This window comes from Dreissena polymorpha, chromosome 1 (genome assembly GCF_020536995.1).
Source record: "Dreissena polymorpha isolate Duluth1 chromosome 1, UMN_Dpol_1.0, whole genome shotgun sequence".
In the NCBI taxonomy this organism is placed as follows: domain Eukaryota; kingdom Metazoa; phylum Mollusca; class Bivalvia; order Myida; family Dreissenidae; genus Dreissena; species Dreissena polymorpha.
The window spans coordinates 129,294,062-129,309,945 of NC_068355.1; the positions used below are offsets into that span (position 1 = coordinate 129,294,062).

At 36.5% G+C, this 15,884-nt stretch overlaps 1 protein-coding gene across 2 annotated transcripts in view; it reads right to left on the reverse strand.

The window, feature by feature from the left end:
* The window catches only part of LOC127849543 (tetraspanin-9-like), a 43,790-nt gene that overhangs the window by 18,185 nt on the left and 9,721 nt on the right, over positions 1 to 15,884 (reverse strand). For both annotated transcript variants that reach the window (XM_052382185.1, XM_052382196.1), the window contains exons 4-7: positions 9,250 to 9,324; positions 5,947 to 6,066; positions 4,014 to 4,086; positions 2,718 to 2,866 (exon numbers count right to left, since the gene is read on the reverse strand). In XM_052382185.1, coding sequence (XP_052238145.1) covers positions 2,718 to 2,866; positions 4,014 to 4,086; positions 5,947 to 6,066; positions 9,250 to 9,324 — 417 coding nt within the window. The remainder of the gene's footprint in view (positions 1 to 2,717; positions 2,867 to 4,013; positions 4,087 to 5,946; positions 6,067 to 9,249; positions 9,325 to 15,884) is intronic.

Consider the following 15,884-nt stretch of genomic DNA (forward strand, 5'->3'; position numbering starts at 1 on the left):
TGGGAATGATGTCAACAATGGTGTTCTGAAGATTAACTTTTCTAATTGAAATTGTTTCTGCTCCATTTTTAATTAATTTGATTTTAAAGTATGCTACATTTGTCTTGTTGTTGTTAATGTCCGCCATTTCCGAAATGAAATATGAAAATCATTTGTTAAATACTCGCCGATTGGCTAATAGTGTGTGGTATTGGCTGCAATAGCCAATGAAAATCGCTGACGCTTTACAAGTCGACTTGGCACAACGAAACAACCCGTATTATAAACAAAGTTTGAACAACACTTTCGGCAATCTGCGCAATTTTTTTTATTTTGGATAAAAAACCAGGTCAGCGGGTGAAATGTAAGAAAAAAAAGAAATTTTTTATTTGAATTTGTCGAAAAATAGGGTCGGGCGCTCCCGTAAAACAAATAATAAAAAAATGCTGGCCTAAAACATATAGGTTCAAAGTTATAAATCTACACAATGTCTTAAGGACTTTCTCATCAAAGAAATCTTAGTGACAAAACATTGAGCTGGAGTTGTGATAATTAAATCTTAAGTTATCAACGTGATTAAGGACTTAAGGTATGGCAGGGTTGTCATTATTAACCGATTGCCGATCAAATTCATCGGTTAAAATCGCCAAAAAATCGGTTGTTTTTGCCGAATCTTTAAAATTGCGATCGGAAGTTTTGATCACGCAAACCGACAATAATTGATGAGGAATAACCGTAGTATAGAAGAGCGACGCCCATTCAGTCAGTCCATTAACTCCGCCTAAGAGCTACTGTTTTCAATGAATTTCTCAGCGAGTGGCCAAAATTGATTTTTCCAGCTGTCAATCAAATTCTTCTTGGTAAGCACGTCAACCAATTTGCACTCAGGCAGCTGACCCCACGTGAAACTGTATCAAATAGCTGTACATTTCACAGATTATTACTGACCTATCTCAATGAATGTAGCACTGTATAGCGTAATTAACTAGTTTTTTTAGTTAGAGAAAAGGTTTCCACATATTAAAAAATGCTCTTCAATTTTCTACCAAAATAAAAGATATTAGCGACCTCTGCCCTACGAAGTTGTTATTCAGCATCTAAATATTAAAGTCGACGCTTTCTCCGAGGAAGAATGACGTGATGTTATACATGAAGTATAATTTTGGCATGATTTTCATCTGCACATGAAAAACACGAGAAATGTTTCCCTGTTGCTAGAATTTTCTTAATTTTCCGTGAATAATGAAATCTGAAAATGATTTCGGATAACACATTTAATTATACGCATTTGAAAATACCTCAATTAAATAATGCATTTTGTTATACAAATGGTCATAACACATAATGTAATAAGTAGGTAAATAACGTGTTTTGAGATTGCCAAACTATGCATACATAAAGGTCTACATGCATGAATGACCTGACAAGTTATATCACAATCCGGAATGAAAAGTACTCTGTAAAATTTAAAACAAGTGATGTGTTAGTCAGAAACACAATGCCCCCTATTGCGCCGCTTTGAAGCCATAAATTTGACCTTTGACTTTGAAGGATGACCTTAACCTTTCATCACTCAAAATTTGCAGCTCCATGAGATACCCATGCATGCCAAATATCAAGTTGCTATCTTCAATATTGCAAAAGTTATGAAGAAGGTTAAAGTTTTGGTTAAAGTTTTTGAATTTTTTTTTTGACCTTTGACCTTGAAGGATGACCTTGACCTTTCACCACTCAAAATGTGCAGCTCCATGAGATACACATGCATGCCAAATATCAAGTTGCTATCTTGAATATTGCAAAAGTTATGACCAAGGTTAAAGTTTTGGGACACACACACACACACACAACTACATTCAATGACAGACAGGCTAAAAACAATATACCCCCGATCTTTTGATCCGGGGGCATAAAAAGACGTGCTTTTATTCTCAGAAATTCACTTTCGCAAACTTTTCTGAAAGGAGGTTCATGTAACAGTTTAGATTGAGTCGTAATTACTAAATATAAACGGTTTTCAATGCTCTAAAATCGCGTCACGTGATTCACGAATGTTTAATGGGAATTCCCCAATCTCACAATTCAATTTGTATATGCACTTGCGTTAAATGGCGGACGACATTCATCGTCAATATTGGCCGTAATTTGGTTTTGAAAAAAAGAAATCATTATAATACTGGATTATCGGGTAATGGATAGAATTGGAACATGCAACGATCTATCAATATATGTTTTCATATTGTACAGTATACTAAAAATGTGAAAATCTTAAAATTTTCTATTCATTTTAGACCTCATTTTAACTTTTTAGGCTCTGAGAATAACAGTTTTTTGTCCCTAAAATGTCTAGAATTCGTTTTCGGTCCCCCCTAACAGGGCCTTGCCTTGGACCTAAAAGGGGGCCTAGGCAGCCCCCTTGACCCCGGCCGAATCGGTTACTTTTCAAAAATAATCCTTTGTTTACAATCATAATGACAACCCTGTATGGTTAATCTCACAATAGTTGTACCACACTCGAAAAAAATGGGATTAATGCAATCTGCACACGCTAAACAGGGCCAATATTTTCCGCTTCTATGGTATTTTTTGCTTAAAGGAATTATGTTCTAAACGAAAATCTATTGAAGTAAAAAAGTTTTAGTCCCTTATAAGCCTGCGCAGACTGCACTGGCTAATCTGGGACAACAATTTAGACGCAGTCATTATGCCCTGTTTTCCCAGAGCAAGGCTCATTTATTTACCCTGTAATGAAGAGCGTTATTCTGAGCCCCAGTTTGCATCCTCGGTGGTCCAAATGCGAATGACTGACAGTTTTGCAGGTTCAGATACTGGCCCAGTCTGTTTTCATATACACAGCAGCTGGGTGGCACGAATTTTTTGTCATACTCACCTGCAAAATTGAAACAAGTGAAACATGAGTAATAAACAAGTGAAACATGAGCAATAAACAAGTGAAACATGAGCAATAAACAAGTGAAACATGAGCAATAAACAAGTGAAACATGAGCAATAAACAAGTGAAACATGAGCAATAAACAAGTGAAACGTGAGCAAAAAACAAGTGAAACATGAGCAATAAACAAGTGAAACATGAGCAATATTTATGGAAATCTCACTTGGCTCAGTATGGACAATTATTAAAAAAGAGTTTGTATTTATATATAAATATCTAAACATACATAGCAATCATAATAAGTTGAAAATTAAACACTCCAAGAACTTTCCACATTTGCAATTCAGAACAAAAACTTTGTTGTCACAAAAATAAACCAGTCACTAAAAAAATTCAGGTTAAGAATGGAAAAAGTCTCAATTAATTTCTCTAATTGTTTGTCTTTAAATTGTAACCTTTACATTCAACCTACATACTTGGTTGTAGTATGTGCAGCTCAGTGTACTTGTAACTGCTGCAAAATTATTTTAAAGTAATTAAATTCCTGAATTTCAAAATCATTAATTTGATCAATGTAATGATCGTATTTGTGATGTTGACCTTAGAGCTATTTACCTGGATTTACACCTGACATTCCGCCTCATCTTTTTGATCAATTATGCTTGTTAAGGTTTTTGAAAATCCAGCCATGCTGGACAAAGTTATGCTCCAGACAAAGTGTCAATTGTGAATTTCCACAATTTAACCTTGGACGAAGGTAGTTCAAGCACATCCTTGCATTGTAACCTTGACCTTGGACCTAGGGACCATCATGCTTATCATTTATGCCAAGTCATTTCAAACTCAAACAATGCTAGACAAAGTTATGCTCCTGACAAATATTTCCCTGTGCCCACCTGCCCCCCCCCCCCCAGCTGTTTTTATGGCCCGAAATCATGACTAACACAATGCATAATAAGGAAATCTGACACATTTAAATAACACCAAATACACCTTAATACATGTACAACTTCAATATAAGAATGTGTCCCTTGGACATGAAAACTAGCTGCCACAAAAATTGAAGTTTGCATAGTCATAGTCAGTGTCACTGACCACTGAAAGCATAAATCAACAGTACCTTCAGATATAAGTGATTACTTACTGTACTGCCTGGTGAACCAGTTGGACTCCTGGTACAGACCCCAGCCCTCATCATTGACAGCACAGCATCGCAACTGGAACAATAACATTGGGATAAAGTTGGTAAAAGCTGTTTTAAAAATCAATATGGAATGCTTTAGCATATATTATGTTATTAAACATCAGTGTCTATTTTTAAGGAGGATAATATTGTGGTAGTTGACATTATGAAAATACATATAGAATATTTGTGCAAGTAACAAATTAAACTCTGTAATCTATATAAAGCCATCAAATTTTTTATATTTTGTATTGCCAATTAGGCGACATAGTTTGAGAAAGGTACAGGAGTTTGATGTTCAGTATATTAAAGGGATAAATAATGTATAATCTTGGGCTACTGTCTTGTACAGTAGAGATGCTCCAAAAAGCTTGTAATGAACCTAATGAACATGTGCATAAAATGATTTGAGAAAACCGTACTTGAATATCTAGCAGCAAAGACTAGTATCAGAGTACTACAAAATATTGTGTTGTCTATTTTGTGACACAAGTTCCATTTTTACCTCAATCTGGTATTTTGTGAAAGGGACCTGAACCTTTCAGAATGATTTTTGCAAACAACCAACAAATACAAATATGTATGAAATTGTTTGATACATCGAAAACAGCTTTTAGACATCTGTCTATTTTAAGCTTAAGCAGCAATTTTTCAGTGAAGTGGAACCATGCAAATAATCTATTGTAAGCTCAAACAACCATTTTATACATTTTTTCCTTACCTTATGGTTAGATTTGAAAACAAGTTCACACAAACATAATTAAAGTAGGATTATTTTTTTCAAAAGGAACCTTTTGAAAAAAATTCCTACTTAAATATCATTTGCGTGAAATTGTTTGCAAATCTAACCATAGGGTAAGGAAACAAGAGCTGTCAGAGGACAGCGCGCTCGACTATTCGACAGTATAAAGTAAGCCATCATGGAGAGGGGCGAAGGGGGTATAATGGTGTGTGTGTGATAATTTTATAGATGATCTTTCAAAAATAAGAAGAAAAAAAAATATTTTTTTGGGGGGGTGGTGGGTTGGGGGGTGGGGGGGAAGGGGGGTATAATGTGGGTGTGTGATCATTTAATAGATGATCTTTCAAAAATAAGAAGAAAGAAAAAAAAATTGGGGGAGGGTTGGGGGGGGAGGGGTTCTGGGGGGGGCGTGGGGGATGGTTTGAGTTGAGTGCACTGTGGTATGTCAGGTAAGTGTTGTTTTGTCAAACTTTAACATAGATTTATCAATAATATGCATATTCTAAGTATAAAAGGGGCAATAACCTTGTTTGTGGTTGGGGTCATGATGGTTAACAAGTATGCAAAATATGAAAGCAATATGTCAAGGGACATTGAAAATATTTGGGGTAGTACACAAATTTTAACATTTGCACGCAAATCGACACGGGAACGGCAACGCCGACGCCGGGGTGAGTAGGATAGCTCCACTATATATATTTCATATATAATAGTCAAGCTAAAAATGTGTTAAGACATATTTCTATTTTTCGCTTAAGTGGCAATATTGTGCTGTGAAGCGGAATCGCATGCATGTTAGGGACAGGACCCCAGAAGGAAAACTTCTAAAATATCATAAAAATCAGCCAAGACAATTTGAAGATATGAAAGAAACACAGATGTTTGTTAATTTTATTCAAAAAAATCTTAGGATCCATATAAGGCCCTTTAATTTGCTTATAACTTATAAGCTGCGATTTCTTGTTGAAAATAAAAAACTTACTATTGTGTACACTTCTGTTACAGCAAATGACAAATGTTAAAACATGTAAAAAAATATTATGAACAAACCTACAAGTAATGTTAAGTGGGAGACATAAAAATATACAGTCTATGACATTTACCTGTAAAATTGATAATTTTAGCATCCATTAAAAAAAACTAAGAAATTACCCGTTGTTGCAACATATCCCAGGACTCTGTGACATCCCTGTTTCTATCACTGTAATCAACACTGGTGGCATACTGAGTTCTGATGCCACGCTTCATGTCCTCTTGGAGGTTGTCTTCAAGCTGACAAACATAAAATATAATGGTAAACAAAAACAGAAACTTAAAAAAATAAATACATATGTAATTAGTGTCAGACATGATGTAAAACAGAGTCTATATTATTTGTAGTGGCCTTTTTTTACCATATCATTCTTTTACAAATCTAAGTACATGTTAATATCTCAAACAATCAATTATTTTAAAGAGCTGACAACTGCTTAGGAGAATACAAAATCAAGTTATTATTGATTGAACACACTGCTTTTTAATGTAACTGTAACCAGACAGGGCCCTCAATCTATCAAATCTGCCGCCGAATTTCGGCGGCAGTCCCCTACCTAAAAAGAATTCCCCCTAAGAAAACATATTTATTTTTTTTTAATAGAAAGATGTGTCTCATGATTATTATATCTCAATTCAATTTCAATTTAATCTTTTCAAACATACTAAATTATGAAAAATGCAATGAATATAGTGCAAACATGTACAAATGTAATAATGAGAGAGTATGTAAAAAAATCCCCCAAAAAGGGAAACGCCGCGAAAATTCCCCCTCCTAAGGGCTGTGGACCCCTTCCCCCAAAGTAGTGTGAGGGCGCTGCAAGAGCCCAAAAGGCCCAAAGTTGCTCAACTGAGATTCAAAGGAACTGAGCTGTTCTGTGCAGCCCAAGATGTCATGAGAACAAATGTTCTAACCAACTTTCATGACTAGTTAACACCCTGGCAGCCACGTTTTTCAACAGACCAGAACCATTTTCATACACATCCAAGATAACATTTAAACAAATATTCTGACAAAGTTTCATGAAGATTCATGAAGCCATATAAGGAAACATGCCGTGGCCCCTTCAAGGCCATGTTTTTCAACCAACTGGAACCATTTTCGAACTTATTCAAGATATCATTGGGACAATTCTTCTGACCAAGTTTCATGATGATCGGACTATAAATGTGGCTTCTAGAGTGTTAACAAGGTTTTACTATAGCTATATAAGGATAAATGCCACGCCCCTTTGGCGGCCATGCTTTTCCACCAACTGGAACCATTTTCGAACTCATCCAAGATATCATTGGGACAAATCGTCTGACCAAGTTTCATGATGATCCAACAATAAACGTGGCCTCTAGAGCGTTAATAACTTAAGGTTTTACTAAAGCCATATATACAGTAGCCATATTAAGAAAATTGCCTCGCCCCCTGATGGCCATGTTTTTAAAGCAACCGAAACCATTTTCGAACTCATCCAAGATATCATTGGGACAAATCTTCTGACCAAGTTTCATGAAGATTGGAAAATAAATGTGGCCTCTAGAGTGTTAACACGATTTTACTATAGCCATATATAGGGAAAAATGCCCCGCCCCTTGGCAGCCATGTTTTTTAAGCAAACGTAACCATTTTCGAACTCATCAAAGATATCATTTAGACCAATCTTCTGACCAAATTTCATGAAGATTGGACAATAAATGTTGCCTCTAGAGTGTTAACAAGGTTTTACTATAGCCATTTAAGCGAAAATGCCCGCCCCATGGCAGCCACGTTTATCAACCATCTGGCATCATTTTTAAACTTGTCCAAGATATTATTGGGATGAATCTTCTGACCAAGTTTCATGAAGATTGGACCATAAATGTGGCCTCTAGAGTGTTAACAAGATTTTACTATAGCCATATAAAGCCATTTAAGGAAAAATGCCCCGCCCCTTGGCGGCCTTGTTTTTCAAGCAAACTTAACCATTTTCGTACTCATCCAAGATATCATTAAGACCAAATTTCATGAAGATTGGACAATAAATGTGGACTTTAGAGTGTTAACAAGGTTTTACTAAAGCCATATATAGCCATATAAGGAAAAATGCCGGGCCCCTTGGTGGCCATGTTTTTAAAGCAACCAAAACCATTTTCGAACTCATCCAAGATATTATTGGGACAAATCTTTTGACCAAGTTTCATGCAGATTGAAAAAAAATATGGCCTCTAGTGTGTAAACAAGGTTATACTAAAGCCATATAAGGAAAAATGCCCCACCCCCTGGCCGCCATGTTTTTCAGCCAACCGGCATCATTTAAAAAAAGATGCGTTTGTGAAACACAATGTCCCCCTATATGACGTTTGACCTTGAATGATGACCTTGACATTGTGAAGGATGACCTTGACCTTGACATTTCACCACTCAAAATGTGCAGCTCCATGAGATACACATGCATGCCAAATATCAAGTTGCTATCTTCAATATTGCAAAAGAATTCATAAAATAAGCGATTTGGGCCACATATATTTGACCTCTGACCTTGAAGGATGACCTTGACCTTGACCTTTCACCACTCAAAATGTGCAGCTCCATGAGATGCACATGCATGCCAAACATCAAGTTGCTATCTTCAATATTGCAAAAGTATTTATAAAATAAGCGATTTGGGCCACATATATTTGACCTCTGACCTTGAAGGATGACCTTGACCTTTCACCACTCAAAATGTGCAGCTCCATGAGATACACATGCATGCCAAATATCAAGTTGCTATCTTCAATATTGCAAAAGTATTCATAAAATGAGCGATTTTGGCCACATATATTTGACCTCTGACCTTGAAGGATGACCTTGACCTTTCACCACTCAAAAATTTGCAGCTTCATGAGATACATATGCATGCCAAATATGAAGTTGCTATCTTCAACATAGCAAAAGTTATTGCAAAATGTTAAAGTTGGCGCAAACAGACCAACAGACCAACGGACCAACAGACAGACAGGGCAAATACAATATGTCCCCCACTACTATAGAAGGTACATAAAAATATTATTGGGATGAATCTTCTGACCAAGTTTCATAAAGATCGGACGATAAATGTGGCCTCTAGAGTGTTAACAACAAGATTTCACTATAGCCATATATGGCCATATAAGGAAAAATGCCCTGCCCCTTGGCAGCAATGTTTTCCAAGCAAACCTAACCATTCTTGAACTCATGCAAGATATTATTGAGACCTATCTTCTGACTTAATTTCATGAAGATTGGACAATAAATATGGCCTCTAGAGTGTAAACAAAGGCAAATCTTGAAGCCGCGCAACGGGCGACGGACAATGCACAACTGACAAAAGATCACAATAGCTCACCATGAGCACATTGTGTTCAGGTGAGCTAACAAAACATTACTCGAAAGCCATGACACTTCAGGAGCCGTACAAGAGCCTCACTTACATTATCCCTGAAGACAGCACCCAAAATGGCGGCTGTAAGAAGGAGCACAAACATCAACCCAATCACAGCTACAAACTGAAATAAAAAAAACATTGAAAGTTATTCAAAGCAAAGTCAATTTTATTCAACCCTATATTTCTTGCTAATACAATTAGAATTATTAGGCTAAAATATAATGAAACGAAGCATTTTTCTGGTAAAATTCCTGAAAAAAATATGAGCTGGTAGGTAGTTTTTAAAAAAAAATTAATGTATGCAGTGATTTTTTTAGCTTTTATTTGTTACAGCCTGTGCCATTTGAATTGGAAAAATTCGCGCAATAAACCATGACATTTGGAAAAATAGCACGCTAAATTGGGAAAAATTAAGCATTATAAATATGACTTGAGTAACAGAATTAAAATTGTTCTTAAGTGCATGTTCAGGGTTTTTCTAGCCATTTTGGGAAAAGGATTCTGGTCAAATTGGGATTGTTTTAATTGCAAATTTGGGAATTAATTATCAACAAAAAGGACTAAATTAAAGTTATATATTTTGCAGGATGTTTTAATAAAAAGTTGAGATCTAGAAATAAGAAGTCATAAGAGACTTCTTTCTTTAAAAAAAAAGGAAATTGGGCTTTTTTGGGGAAATTTGGGTCAGCTTTTTGGGAAAAAACTTTTATTTTTGTGATTGGGAAGCAGCCAAAAATCGGCTGTAATTTTTTGCAAAAAAACCCACTGGTATGCAAAACTTAAATTTACCACAATAACATGAGAATTTGTAGATTTGCATGCCCCTATTAGATGAGCAAGATTAATGGGAAAATTAAGACAACTATACACTGCAGATTCGATGTACCTTCAGTTATTTTTCGAATCTTTAATGTCCAATAAACCATGAAATGCAGAGGAACAAGTATGTTCACACACTTAAATTTTCTTTCGATTATCAAACATTTAAGTATTAAAGTGATATTATGGGCATTTTTCACTGTTGAATTGAGCTGAAAAAAATTAACAGGTCAAAGGAGTTAGTTAACTGACCAAGTATCTGCAACTCAACTTGCTACCAGTTGTTTATAAAAATATTTATTATATTCGATATTTCACATGACTCATCCAGTCTTCTAAGTTGAAATGATCTGTAAAACAAAATTGTGTCTTTGTGTCGTATGAACGAATCTGCACTAAAACTAAATTTAGATTCACATCGTACATCGAATCATTTCTGTTGTCAGTTGTCAAAACGAAAGCACGCTAACAGGGGTCTCGCTAGTGGGCAAAGTGGGCGATTAGTTCGCCCAGGGAATATTAATTTAGCACATTAATTTCATGAAGGCGAAGTAACATCTCCCCCTTTAAATGATTTACTTTATGCCAGACATTGACAGGGTTCATACAGATTTTCTTGAATAAAATTCAAGCACTTTTTAAGCACTTTTCAAGGGAAAAAATCCAAATTCAAGCACGTCTTTAGTCCCACATACTGAAAAATGTATATTATTTTAGTGTCCAATACTGACAACATTTTTCGCTAAATTGGTCCCTTCTTGCTTAACATTCTTTGTGACTTACAACAGTCTGCACTACCCTGATACCGTACCAACTGTTTTAATCAAAAGTAAGATATTTCATTATGATAATTTAGTACCGTAATTGACCAAAGGCATTACACATACCAAAACAAAACCCGTTATTTGTATTGAATATGTATTCTAAATGTTTACTCTTCTGGTGGCTTTACTACGCGGATTCCACCATACTAGCCATCTCTATATCTGTTCTGCATACTTAGAATTGGTGTTGTCAATTACCCAAGAGAACTTCAAAAACAACCCTTTCTGAAAAATGCACTTCTTCACTGGCATATTTCAACTTGTCAGCACCATAATAGCATAATGCATACAAAAAAAACCAAAGTAGACCAATTGGCGACAGATGAGTATTAGTTACCTCCCTTACCTTATAAAACCCGTACCGATCCAGCACCTGCTAGTATAAACAGATGGGAACTGTCATAAATCTGGAGAAAAAACTATGACTTCGTATGAAAATATGTATTTTTGTCCTTAGTACAGGCACCTTGTACTTAAACAAACGCCACTCGCTGCGGTATTCATCTCACTGTGTTCGCTTACCAATATAAAGCCCGCGATGAGTGTTCAGATCCAGGGTTGTCATTATTAACCGATTGCCGATCGAATTCATCGGTTAAAATCGCCAGAAAATCGGTTGTTTTTCCCGAATCTTTAAAATTGCGATCGGAAGTTTTGATCACGCAAACCGACAATAATTGACGAGGAATAACCGTTGTATAGAAGAGCGACGTCCGGTCATTCAGTCAGTCCATTAACTCCGCCTAAGAGCTACTGTTGTCAATGAATTTCTCAGCGAGTGGCCAATATTGATTTTTCCAGCTGTTAATCGAATTCTTCTTGGTAAGCACGTCAACAAATCAGCGCTCAGGCAGCCGAATACTTGTCGAACCCACGTGAAACTGTATCAAATAGCTGTACATTTCACCGATTATTACTGACCGTAGCTCAACGAATGTAGCACTGGAGAGCGTAATTAACTAGTTTTTTTAGTGAGAGAAAAGGTTTCCACATATTAAAAAATGCTCTTCGATTATCTACAAAAAAAAGATATAAGCGCCCTACGAAGTTGTTATTCAGCATCTAAATATTAAAGTCCACGCTTTCCCCGAGGAAAAATGACGTGACGTTATACATGAAGTCTAATTTTGGCATGATTTTATCTGTACATGAAAAACACGAGAAATGTGTCTCTGTTGCTAGAATTTTCTAAATTTTCCGTGAATAATGAAATCTGAAAATGATTTCGAATAACACATTTAAGCAGGGATCATATTTTTTCGGTTTTGTCGGTCCTAAACCGATTGGGGTCATGAAAGACCGATTGAAAATCCCAAAGAGTCGGTCTGATTCTGTTTGCTAAAATTTCCATGGCATGAAATCGATTACGCAGTGCACATGCTAGCATACCCTAATTACATTCTTATCTCAATTAGGTGTGATAAACCATTCACTGCAGTCTCTAAACCGGTCAGGACCAGTCTATTGCACGTCAGCCGACTAGTATCAGCGTATGACCCCAAACAACGACGATTTGCGCGGTTGTGTATTAGTCAAGCGTGAATAATCCAGTGTCAATATCAATCGATAATTTCACTGGCTTATACCTAGCACACTAATCGGTCCGTAATGTGTGCTCATCTATGATAAAATCGTTGACAGTTACTTCGGAGATTAAAACCTCGATGTTATCCTCGTGGAAATTGTGCATTTCATGCATGATTCAATCAGTAAACTTTCATATAAACAAAGAAGAAAATCGGATATTCTGCAATAATTGTGGGCGGACCTTATACACTGAAAGCACGCGCTGTAACTAAACAAAACATGCCGATACATTTTCCACCAGCGTAATAATCCGGCAATAAATGAATGAAAGTTGCGGTTTTGATTGACAGAACAGCCGAAAGTTATTTTTATGGGCGGAACTTCACATGAAATAGTACACAAGAAAAATAATATACATTGTATAAATCTTTAGTAAAAATCATGTTAGAATCGAAATAATTTGTGTACTTTATTGTTTGTTGTTGAATAACCCACGACCGGAAGTTAAGATGCGTGGTTTTTATTCACTCGTGCTTCGCACTCGTGATTGAAAAGTCAGATAAAACAGTTACCGAAACAACAGTGAAATAGCTAATGATAAAACCAATTGAGAAAACTCGTATGTTCCGTTTAAAAAAATGCTTAAGGCAATTTAACTTGTACATTATTATACCCTCTTCATGAATGGCAAAATCAATGGTATATATTTTAACGTAATTTGTCATAATTTCGGATAAAATTTTTCGGACACTTTTTCCCCATTTAAAACCAGACCGATTGATGTTGCTGGAAAATATGATCCCTGCATTTAAGTAAACGCATTTGAAAATACTTCAATTAAATAATGCATTTTGATATACAAATGGTCATAACGCATAATGTAATAAGTAGGTTAATAACATGTTTTGAGATTGCCAAACTATGCATACATATAGGTCTACATGCATGAATGACCTGACAAGTTATATCACGATCCGGAATAAAAAGTACTCGGTAAAATTTAAAGAAAGACGCGTTTTTATTCTCAGAAATTAATTTTCACTTCCGCAAACTTTTCTGAAATGAGGTACATGTAACAGTTTAGATTAAGTCGTTGATTTGTCGTAATTTTTCAATGTAAACGGTTCTCAATGCTTTCAAATCGCGTCACGTGATTCACGCATGTTCAATGGGAATTCCCCAATCCCACAATTCAATTTGTATATAAACTTGTGTTAAATGGCGGACGACATTCATTGTCAATATTGGCCATAATTTGGTTTTGAAAGAAAGAAATCGTAATAATACTGGATTATCGGGTAATGGATAGAATTGGAACATGCAATGATCTATCAATACAATGTTTTTACATGGTACAGTATACTAAAAATGTGAAAATCTTAAAATTGTCTATTCTTTGTAGACCTTATTTTAACTTTTTATGCTCTGAGAATAGCAGATTTTTGTCCCTAAAATGTCTAGAATTCGTTTGCTTCGCCCCCTGACCCCCTACCAGGGCCTTGCCCTGGACCTTGACCCCCGGCAGAATCGGTTACTATTCCAAAATAATCCTTTGTTTACAATCATAATGACAACCCTGCAGATCAAATGTCGCGCGGCCGTTTGCCATAAGGCGAACACCGAATCACAGCAGACCCATAATTTATACCGCCGTGTTCATCATATTCGCTTAAAATATAATAATGCAACATAAACGTATTGTATTGATCCCTTTCATTTAAAAGTGATAATAAATAATGTAAATAATTCACACCCATGCCCATGACAGTGTTTTTATCTTATAAAACGCCGCGTATAAAAGAAAACAGTGTACGCACCTAGCTGTAGGATACCGCACCTGGAGGATTGTTAATTGAGTGTTTGATTATTCAATTAACAGTTTGAAGCCAAGGAGAACTCATAGCTGATTGTAGTAATCGTATGATCCCCGAGTCTCCAGATTCCCTGATACATACGTTTCAACTGTCTCAATCGCATACATGCAACTTCTCCCATCTTAATTCATTACTCAATAATCCCATATATGCCTGATTTCCATTTTTAAAATCAAATTATGGGTGGGTTATATAGACGATTAAAGTCATAAACACAAACGTTTGCAATTTTTGAAAGTTATCAAATGAATTTCCTCATATGATTCTATTTAAAGATTTGATGAAATAATCACCCAATCAGGACCGTTGTATTGCAACATGTGTAAATCATCTGACACGGTTTGCATGCATCGTGTACAGCTATTTAAGGTTACAACTTCTACATAAAAATAAATGAATTTCTTTGTTCTGATAAAAAGCGCACGAAAATTGGCGTGGGTCAGATAGGAGGAGCGATCAATATCATCGGATCGATATAACGTGAAACTAGAAATGGCGCGGCAGAGGCCGACGCGTATCCCCACGCCGAATGTTTGACCTAGGTGTGCCCCAGGGTTGGTAATGGGGCCATGCATAGCTGAGATTGACCGTATTGTCATAAGAGAAGTTCATCATCAATTAGAAGTGAATTGGTGTAGAAATGAAGAAGTTATAGTAAAAGGCAATTTTGGGTGGGTGTGACATATGTGGGCAGGGCGCCCCAGGGTTGGTAATGGGGCCATGCATAGTTGAGATTGACCGTATTGTCATAAGAGAGGTTCAGTATCAATTTGAAGTGAATCGGTGTAGAAATGAAGAAATTATAGTAAAAGGCAATTTTGGGTGGGTGTGGTCTATGTGGGCGGGGCGCCCCAGGGTTGGTAATGGGGCCATGCATAGTTGAGATTGACTGTATTGTCATAAGAGAAGTTCAATATCAATTTGAAGTGAATCGGTGTAGAAATGAAGAAATTATAGTAAAGGCAATTTTGGGTGGGTGTGGTCTATGTGGGCGGGGCCCCAGGGTTGGTTATGGGAACATGCATAGTTGAGATTGACCCTAATGTCATAAGAGAAGTTCAGTATCAATTTGAAGTGAATCCGTGTAGAAATGAAAAAATTATAGTAAATGGAATTTTTTGGTGGGTGTGGCCTATGTGGGCGGGCGCCCCAGGGTTGGGATTGGGGCCATGCATAGTTGAGATTGACCCTAATGTCATAACAAAAGTTCAGTATCAATTTGAAGTGAATCCGTGTAGAAATGAAAAAATTATAGTAAATGGAAATTTTTGGTGGGTGTGGCCTATGTGGGTGGGGCGCCCCAGGGTTGGGAATGGGGCCATGCATGGTTGAGATTGACTGTATTGTCATAGGTGAGGTCCAGTATCAATTTGAAGTGAATCGGTGTAGAAATAAAGAAGTAAATGTAAAATAACCTAAAAAATGAGTGATAATTTCTGACGCGGCCCCACCCCAACCCCTATAACTTTTGACCCAGGGGTCAGATCAAAATTCCAAATAGTGCACCGTCGCACATATGCTCATAGCTACCATGTGTGTAAATTTCAAGGTTCTAGTGCTTTTAGTGTAGGAGGAGATAGTGGCCAGGACGGACGGACAGACGGACGGACAGACGGACGGACAGACGGACGGACGGA